This window comes from Engraulis encrasicolus, chromosome 9, assembly GCF_034702125.1.
Source record: "Engraulis encrasicolus isolate BLACKSEA-1 chromosome 9, IST_EnEncr_1.0, whole genome shotgun sequence".
In the NCBI taxonomy this organism is placed as follows: domain Eukaryota; kingdom Metazoa; phylum Chordata; class Actinopteri; order Clupeiformes; family Engraulidae; genus Engraulis; species Engraulis encrasicolus.
In genome coordinates this window covers 42513847-42524043 of record NC_085865.1, presented here as the reverse complement: position 1 = coordinate 42524043, position 10197 = coordinate 42513847, and the positions used below count along the sequence as shown (strand labels likewise).

The following is a 10197-nucleotide window of genomic DNA, read 5'->3' as shown; positions in this document are numbered from 1 at the left end:
GCCGTGCCCCAGGAGAAACAGCCCAGCCAGGGGCCTGGAGAGTGAGTAATACACCTCCGACCCACACACACACACACACAGACACACGGATACACACATACACACTCACACACACACACACACACACACATGCACGTACACACACATACACACACACGCACACACGGGCATACACTTACACTTACACTTACACGTACACACACACACACGCACACACACACACACACACACACATAAACACACCCCTCCGACCCCCAGCCCTCCACCACATCACCCCGCCTCAACCCTCACCCCCCACCCCCCCACCTGTTCCCAGCCACCATCGGTGCGCAGCCCGCTGTGTTGTGAACGACCCACTCGGTCCCCCTGGCCTTCTCTGAGGGCAGCGGATCAAGACCCAGCCAGACACAGAGCGAGGGAGCAAGGGAGAGAGAGAGAGAGAGAGAGAGAGAGAGAGAGAGAGAGAGAGAGAGAGAGAGAGAGAGAGAGAGAGAGAAGAGAGCAATGTAATGCAAAATAATTATACCCAATGGGTAATATGAGTAGCGTCGTTAGGGGCTGGAGAAAGAGAAGGGGGGGCGAGTCAGGGGGTGGGGGTGGGGGTTGATGCAGATGGGGATGAGGAGTGTGTGTGTGTGTGTGTGTGTGTGTGTGTGTGTGTGTGTGTGTGTGTGTGTGTGTGTGTGTGTGTGTGTGTGTGTGTGTGTGTGTGTGTGTGTGTGTGTGTGTGTGTGGAGGGTGGTGGTGTATTTTTGAAGCCGCCACTGCTTTGTGAGGCCCGATGGGTATGTTTTGTAAACCACTCAAAGAGGCCAGACCTCCCACAGACACAACACGCTCGCTCTCTCTCTCTCTCTCTCTCTCTCTCTCTCTCTCTCTATCTCTCTCTCTCTCTCTTTCTCTCTCTCTCTCCTCTCCATCTTTCTTTTTCTTTCTTTCTCTCTCCCTCTCTTTCTCTTTCTTTTTCTGTTTCTCTCTCTCTCTCTCTCTCTCTCTCTCTCTCTCTCTCTCTCTCTCCGTGCGGAGGGCACGGCTCTGTCACAGCTTCATCGTGGCATGGCATCGCAGGTCTTTGTCACGGCACCACACAGCAACAACATGTGCAACAGCCACCCAATGCAACAGACACAATGCAAAACACATGCACACGCACGCACACACACACGCACGCACGCACACACACACACACACACACACACACACACACACACACACACACACACACACACACACACACACACACACACACACACACACACACACACAAATACCAGAGAATACCAGAGAATATGCATTCCTTTTGCAGCTATAAAATTAAAAGAATAGATGCTATATTTCGACATTGATATTTGTTTGTCGACATGCTTTTTACTAGAAAATGACTAATTTTTAGAAACATGAAATGCAAAATATAACTTAGTGAGAAATGAATATGTATTCATAACAAAATGATATGCAATTTGGAAGTATAGACACTTCATGCATTTGATTTTTTTAGATAATGGTGTTATTTAAGGTAAGGTAAAAATCAGTTATTATTTCTTCTGAATCCATTCGCAACTGTGTTATTGTTTTATTGAAAACAACTAAAAATACAAGTACTGTCTCTTGAAAACTAAAATTAAAGATACACAATGACACATTTGTTGACATTGTCCCAAGAGTCCTTGAACTTAATATTAATGTCTGGCTCATCTGGCGTAACACTGTTGGATGTATTAGAGAGAAAAAAATCAACTCTTCACAAAAAATTCAGATAATGGACCTGCGAGACATTGCAGATTATGTCTGCTCATGCATGCACGGGAAAGTACAGTGGCACGCAATGTGGATTTTAGTGCAACCTGAAACACAGAGCATGCGGGACTGACTGGGATGCACGGAACAGAGGAAATAGGGCCCCTCATTACGCCGATCTGAGCTTTGTTCTAAAACTTCCTACGAACGCTGCCACAGAATGGAACATGGTGCGTCTTCAAAAGCCAGCAGTTCAAGAATTTAAAGATGCAGACAAAGATTTTCTTTATCGTTTAAATGATAGTATCATGTGGACCTATTAAATCAAATAACGTCCAATAGATTTCAATGGATCATATGTTTCTCACAATTTACACAGATTGATGTATCAATGCCAGGACTAATTAAATTACATTTCACATGTTCGCTCATGATTCATAAGACAAATACAGGTGTGTGTCAATCAGTGTGCCAAATCAGCATTGAGAATATGAAAATGTCTATGACAGCTTAATTCGTATCACCCATATTCATTCAAGTAAAAAATATAAATGAATTTTCAAATAACCACCAGTTTACTGTTTTTTAAATATTAATAAACTCTTCTTCTTCTTCTTCTTCTTCTTCTTCTTCTTCTTTTCTCTCTCTCTCTCTCTCTCTCTCTCTCTCTCTCTCTCTCTCTCTTATTCATGTCGACTCACATTAGACAAAAAATGGAGAGGAAATCTCAAGACAAGTTTTTAATTTAGAATATTGTTAAATTATTACATTATATATACAGTATTTATTTAAATGATTATATTAGTAATATGTAGGCAGCCTTTTTACTTGGACTTGTTGGCTTTGTATCTCTTGGGCTACTGCTTGGGAAAATAGAGCAGTCACCGTCTTTGTACAGTTCTATATTTTTCAAACAAAGTTCTGACATGAAATTTTGACACATTTTGACACGTACTGTAGGTTAGGCTTTGTGCTTTTTTATGACGACTTATACTAGTTGCATCACTTATACCCATCTGTAATTTTTGAAGGGACATAAAAAGAGAGAAAAAAAAGCAAAAGGCGACAAGCTTCGGCTTTCCATAGGCTATAGGCCTATTTTAGATATTACAAAAAACGTTGTTTCCACCTACATTATTGAATATCATTTATTTACACCTTTTAAAAATTAAATAATACAATGTTTGACACAGGCATACTTTAGCAATGACTCTCAATGTCAGCATGCAGTTGCAATTGTTCACAGAATACATTTATGTGGTCTTCAGTGGACAATGTCTCCTCCCTGTGGCCGTTTATTAAAGTGCAAGCCACCCTATGTCTCTTACAGTTCTTTATCCTTCTTTATTTTTACACTTTATCACAATTTCTCATTTTCTCCTATACCACAACGACATTTACACATAACCCTCTCAATATATTTTTGAGGCTTTGTTTGTTTCTCAGAATAATTATTTCAGAATGACTTTTTTTCACATTTTACCTTCTTTTGTTGTATTTATTTATTCATCCAGTCGTTCCAGTAGTTGGCCTATGCCTTGCTTTAAAAAAAAAAAAAAAAAAAGTGTGTCTGTCACTGTCTTATATAAATTTCCCTAAATGTCTAATGTCTCTCCTATGTGTCTTTTACATGCTGAAACTGAAGACAAGTTTCCATACTTGTGCTCAATAAAGATTCATTCATTTATTCATAATTAGCATTGTTGTGTAGGCCTAGAGTGGGTAGTCAAGTTAGGCTATTTATTTCTAGTCATGGCATGCTCCTCGACATCCAAAGAAATAGGCCTACTCTAATGCAATGCTGACATCTGGTGTCCAAAATAAAACACTCTCATTTACTATCCTCAAAAATATTTCTGTGAGTGATGATATATTCTGAAGTGGCACTGTCATTCGTATAAAGCAAAGGGAATAAATAGTCCCTAAATTGTAAGTTACTATCAAGAAAAAAAAACGCTTAGACAATACATGTAGATAATGCCTATTAGCTGAAAGAAATAATCAACATCTTATTTAATATTCCAATAATAACATACTTAATCAACTATGGCGATGGTGAAAAACTCACCCAACATCTGACCTCTGATGGTCTTCTTCCTGATAGACCTCTTGGTCAGTCAGCTGTTCATTTACGATTCAAAACTACGTCCCCTTTAAGAGGACGTCAGAATCCCGGAAGTTGTGTTTTTGTTGTCAGATGATTTTGGTCTGCTGATTTCAATTTAGCAAGCTAGTAGTTTGACTTTCCAGTGTTGGTGCTTTGTTTTTCGTATTAGATGCGTGTCTTTTCAAAGCCGGGACAGCAACTTTCTGTAGTAATCACGTAGTTCGTTATGTGCACAAAATGATTAAAGATTCACCGAAGAAATGAGCCAGTTAGCATGGTCCATTTGAGTTTATTATTATGCGATTGTTATAAGGTTGTAATCAAAAGGTGTTTATGACTATGGAGAAGATTGTGAAAGGTACGTTTGAAAACTACTCTTCTATCTCATCACATTTTTGTCACGAGTGCAGGCTCATTGGCGTCAAGTATCAGGTACATGTGATTTGGCTTAGGAAGTGCTTTGTGTTCATAAGGAAGCCCAAAAGCTCTCCTCATTTAGTGCAAGCAGTGCGTCATGTGTAACAACCTGTTAATAACAATTTGGTAAACCCTGTCGTTTGCAATCATTTGACTAGCAGGTATATTTTGTGCATTGTTTGGCACTGCATATAAACTATCACACCAACAGCCTTGATATAGATGCTAAAATGACAACCATTCTCAAATCATCATTGTGCAGACTGTAGACAATAACTTATAGTAGACGGCGGTATGTCAGTTTTGGGGAAGACACACACACACACACACACACACACACACACACACACACACACACACACACACACACACACACACACACACACACACACACACCAGTATAGTTGGCTAAGGTCCCGTTGCTTTCTTTTTCAATGGGGGATTGGAGACCCAAGCCCACATACTCCACATTCCTTCCAGATAAGCCTATAATGCTGGTCTGGAGATAAGGGGTTATCAGCAGCATTTTTTTCATGTTTTAACATCTTTTGCAGACGCTGGTGACATCCAGTCCAGACTGATAGATCACAGACCTGTCATTCAGGGGGAAATACGATATTTCATGAGGGAATTTGAGGTAAGTACGACATCAGCATACATCTTACAACACAGAACAAACTTTTCAAATGATAGGGAGCATGTGAAAACATTTCAAACTATGAAAGCGAAAGCCCACCTGGTAAACTCCTATTGTCCTTCTGACACATCGCTCCACAGTGCACAGTGTATTTATGCCTCACCTGTGTAATTGGGCAGCCCCAAACGGCGGGATGGTAACATGCTCAGGGTACCTCCGTTTTGGAGGTGGATAGGGAATTACTCCCCCCACCAACTTGGCAGGTTAGAACCAGGCAACCTTCGGGTTACAAGTCTGACGTCTTAAAGAGGTATGCCACTATTTGGGGGCTGAATACGGTTAAAATACGTTGCCCTGGGTTTATGAAGATGGTAAAGTGTCTTATTTCTCATGTTAGACGTTGTCTTGTTTTAAGGAGGGAGTAAGTATCTAAGCTAGTGAGAGTCAATGGATCACACATGCTACAGTGATCCATTGACTTTCACTAGCTTAGCTACATACTCCCTCTTTTAACTTGTCTTAAAGCAAGACAACGCCTACATTCTCCTTTAACTTCTATGAACACAACAAGATATTAGCTGTACACACAAAATGCTTATAGGCAGAAGTTCAAATGTGAGCCGTCTGTATTTCACTCTGTACAGCGCTGGGAGGACGAGTCTTACACTGTTCTGTACGACTGTTTCAGCACAACAGACTGGGATAGGTTCCACTCGGCCTCTGATGACGTTGACGAATACACAGAGTGTGTCACTGACTCCATCTCCAACTGCATAGATGAAGTTGTACCCAGAGTGAATATTGGGACTGTTGCCAACCAAAAAACGTTGTGGCCGCCTCGGGAAAAAAAAAGTCGTTTTCTAGCCGTCTTTGTGATAGAATTGACATGAGACCCGCTTAGTTCGTCATTGATGTTTACTCCAAGGAATACAAAACTGCTGTTGACTCTCTCCACTGCAGCATCATCAATATGGATTGGCTGGTTGTTTTTTTAAGGAATGTCAGCAGATGCATAACATCTGATCTACACCACCCCAGCAACACACACTTCACTCTTCTACCATCTGGCCACTAATACAGGTGCATGCGTGCCCACAGTAGCTGACTAAGGGACAACTTTTTTCCTCAAGCCATAAGGCTGCTTAATTCCATGAACCGCCATAGACAATGAACCACTCATCTCCACTCTCCATCTCTTTCTTCAATGCGGAGACTTTTTACTTTTTCTACTTTTTTCGTTTTCTTTTCTGGGACTTTTCATTACCTAGTCTTTAATTCATGAGCACATGACAGTAAATAATTTTTATATCCTTGTAAAAATATGAACATTGTTTGTTGCAACATTTTAGGCTAAAACCCCATCTTTTGCAGGAAAAGCGTGGATTTCGGGAATGCCGTCTGTTGGAAAACCTGAGCAGAGGGGCGGTGGAGCAGAATGAGCACGTGTTGCCCAACTGCTCCCAAACCATGCAGCAGAACCTGCACCAGATACTCACCAGATGTGAGGAACCCACCTCAGCATACATGCTCTCGTGATTTTCTTATTTTAAAAGATATTTTTGAGCCTTTATTGAACAGCGGAGTTTGAGGGAGTAACCAGAACGCATTGGGAGAGAGAGAGAGAGAGAGAAATGGGGAAGGATTGTGAAGTGATCTCGGGTCAGAATCGAACCTGGCTCTGTTGTTAGATGAAGTCAGAGATGAATGGTCAGTTGTGGTGCTGATGTTGCTAGACTCACCACCAGGTCAGAGGAGTAGATGTGTGCACATCCCACCCGATGGGCCAGGTGCAGGACAATGAGAGTAAATCCAAGTGAAAAAGAAGACTGCGACACTGCTTGTCTTACTGTGTATTTGATAGAGCAACGTTTCGACCTTCAGGTCTTCATCAGGCTTCATCTTTTGCCTGATGAAGACCTGAAGGTCGAAACGTTGCTCTATTAAATACACAGTAAGACAAGCAGTGTTGCGGACTTCTTTTTCACTTGGATAGACTCACCACCACCACCAAACCATCCCTTACCCACCACTTTTTTGTTCTTGATAGACGCATGGACTCACCAAAATATTACCACTTAGGTTAGTTGTAGATGGCACTGCCATGTCTCAAACAGTAGAGCACTACACTGCTACACAGGGGACCCGGGTTCGATTCTGGCCCCAAGTTATTTCCCGATCTTCCCCCATCTCTCTATTCCACTTGCTTCCTGTCACACTCTCAAACTGTCTTGTCAATAAAGGCATTAAAGCGCCCCTAAACATATAAAATACTTTTTGCAGTAGTTGAACAAACTTTAATTTAAGTCTTGTTAACCACAAACATCTTCTTTCAAAAAATATCTAATCCTGCTCTTATACACTAACCCTGCTTGGATTTCCCCACATATTGTATGCTGCCGATTATGTCCTTGTTTGTGTAAGTTGCTTTGTATAAAAGTGTCAGCTCACCTTGTGTCTGATATATTTTTCTCCACAGTGGAGGCAGCCAATCACATGGCCAACAGGATCCAGCAGAGGGAGCTAGAGGCCCAGCAGGTGAATTAGAACACACACACACACTCTCGCTCTCTCTTGCTCTCGCTCTCTCTATTTCTCTCTTCATTCAGCACATTTTTCCATCCAGCAGAGGGAGCTAGAGGTCCAGCTAGTGAATTAAAACACATACACACCACGCCACTCCATTCAGCTCATGGTATTCCTCTCAGTGTTGCCAGATTGTATTGATTTCTATGATTTCTATGGCTGTAAATCTAAGACAAAAACCTAATGGCCCTTTTTACCCACAGATGCTCATCCTAAGCAGCTCGATTAGGCCGGAAATTTCCTAGATTTTACCTGCCCAACTGGGCTGCTTAGGATGACCGTCTGTGGGTTAAAAAAAGGGTATTAGGTGGATTTTTCTATAGATTTATAGACAGATAAATCAACAGAACTGAGCTCAAATTGGGAGGGCGGGATTTAGTGCCTCTTGGAGGGTTTTGAGCATTCTTTGGGGGGTGGCAAATCATCACGTCTGGCACATCTGGCAACCCTGAGGATTGGTCCAGCAGTGTAAATCTCATAATCACATGCTAATGACGGGATGTGCTGCGCTGGCGGAGAGCAGTAGCTCCCCCTGAAAGCATCCATTTGGAGACTTAATGGTGCAGACATTTGTGATTTTGCAAAAGAACAGGGCTGTCTGTCTGGTCTGGAAGTGTCATTAGACCCAGAGTGAAAATAACAGCTTTGACATTTTTTTTTTTTTTTTGGTACGGTTCTTCCTCTTTTTGTATTTCATGTCCAGATGTCTCCTCCTCTGACATAACAGACAGAAGTTTCAATCCCATTTTTAGAAGAGTAGTAACTTTATTTGGAGTGCTCTCCTACTAAGACTTTATTGAATTCAACGGCAGTCTACAAAGTACTGTATATAGCCTGAACTCTAATCTATGAATTGCAATTGGCAGAGTTTCCACAGATGATAAAATCAATAGTCTTGTTACATATGTATTAGTCCAACTAAAGGGGAGACCGTCAGGACGTGTGTGTGTGTGTCTGTGTGTGTGTGTCTGTGTGTGTGTGTCTGTCTGTCTGTCTGTCTGTCTGTCTGTCTGTCTGTCTGTCTGTCTGTCTGTGTGCGTGCGTGCGCGCCTCTGTGTGTGCGCGTGTGTGTCTCATAGCACCCACATGCAGGTGTGTATGGAGTGTCGTATCCCCACATTGCTCCAGGGACTGTAACCAATACCCTGAAATAAGTGATGTGCATGGAGCGTCACAGGGCGGACTGGAAGATGTTTTAATGTGTGTGTCTGTGTGTGTGTTTCTCTGTGTGTGTGTGTGTATCGGAGCCACATTGTAATGTAATGTAATGTATTGTGTGTGTATTTGTATCCATGTGTGCATCAGAGCAACCATATGCAGGTGTGTATGGAGCACTGTATCTCCACATTGTAATGTAATGTATTGTGTGCATGAACGTGTGCATGAACGTTTGCATGTACGTGTGCATGTACGTGTACATGCACAAGTGCATCCGTTTGTGTTTATCATAGCACCCATACAGCATTGTATCTCCACATTGTAATGTGTGATGTATTGTGTGTATGTGTGTGTGTGTGTGTGTGTGTGTGTATGTGTGTGTGTGTGTGTGTGTGTGTATCAGAGCACCCATATGCAGGTGTGTATGGAGCGCCGCAAGGCGGACTGGGAGGAGTTCCTGAAGCAGCAGGCGGTGCTGAAGGAGGAGGTGGATGAGGAGCACGCCAAGGCTGTCAGCCGCCTCAGCTCCCTCTACACCGACATGAAGAAGGACCTCGGCAAGTTCAACACCTTCTGAAGACCAATATGCAGACTTGAAGACCTTCTGAAGACATCAAGTATCTCCTGTCTCCTGCTCTCTCTCTCTCTCTCTCTCTCTCTCTCTCTCTCTCTCTCTCTCTCTCTCTCTCTCTCTCTCTCTCTACAACCAATAAATCAAGGACTTGGCCATGCCATTTCTGGGGCCCTATGCACAGTGGAGACTGTCCAAAACACTGATGCCTGTCTTAAACTCCCCTGATGTCCCTCTCTTCATGCTCGGTGTTATCTATCTATCTATCTATCTATCTATCTATCTATCTATCTATCTATCTATCTATCTATCTATCTATCTATCTATCTATCTTCTCCTCTGTTGTGAGTGTGGTTCGATTTTTCTTCATATATCTCTATTCTCCATCTAACCATCTGTCTCTTTCTTTTCTATGTCTTGCTCAATTTAGCCATCTTTCATTTAACACCATTCTCTTTCTCTCCGTCTATCTCTATCTGTCTAAAACTATGGCCTGATATTGTTCTATATTCTCATTTTTACACAGTGTTGAAAAGCCTCTGAAATATGCAGGGTTTAAGTTGTCCAAGAGCCTGTTTTACTGCCGTATTGCACTTTTTAACACAGCCAAACCTATTCCATGATGTATTGTATCGAAGCTGGCACTTTCACGACCAATTAAATTATGAATTCCTCATTAAACGCTGTGTGCAAAAAATGTCAAGACAAGCAAAAACTCTGATGGTTTCTTGGCTGTGAGTTTTCCTACTCTGGACATTTTTAAACAAAACCAGGCTGGAGTGTGTTGAAGTGTGTTTGCTCACCCTGTCTTCCAGTGAAGAGGGCAAGAAGAGGGTGGTGTATGGCACAGAAATGTGACAAAGCACACTGGGGGAACTGAAAAGGGGAAAATATTGAATTTCAGAAACGCTGTTCAGGTGATTGATGGTTTAACAGCGCTAGTCAACATGTTGGGCCAACCTTAGGGTGACACGTTTTTCACCAGGC

The 10197-nt window shown here is 42.1% G+C and overlaps 1 protein-coding gene across 1 annotated transcript; it reads left to right on the top strand.

Annotated features, from left to right (window-relative positions):
• Positions 1 to 3923: 3923 nt before the first annotated feature.
• bloc1s5 (biogenesis of lysosomal organelles complex-1, subunit 5, muted) lies at positions 3924 to 9925 on the top strand. The gene is made up of 5 exons (XM_063206200.1): positions 3924 to 4202; positions 4816 to 4898; positions 6270 to 6399; positions 7375 to 7433; positions 9043 to 9925. The coding sequence occupies exons 1-5, from the start codon at positions 4178 to 4180 to the stop codon at positions 9214 to 9216; spliced, it is 471 nt and encodes a 156-aa protein (XP_063062270.1). The 5' UTR covers positions 3924 to 4177; the 3' UTR covers positions 9217 to 9925.
• The last annotated feature ends 272 nt before the right edge of the window (positions 9926 to 10197 follow it).

Coding starts and splice junctions, on each gene's coding strand:
- bloc1s5 (XM_063206200.1), top strand. CDS start 4,178: ATGACTATGGAGAAGATTGTGAAAG. Junction 4,899..6,269: donor ATTTCATGAGGGAATTTGAG/GTAAGTACGACA, acceptor CATCTTTTGCAG/GAAAAGCGTGGATTTCGGGA. Junction 6,400..7,374: donor GCACCAGATACTCACCAGAT/GTGAGGAACCCA, acceptor TTTTCTCCACAG/TGGAGGCAGCCAATCACATG.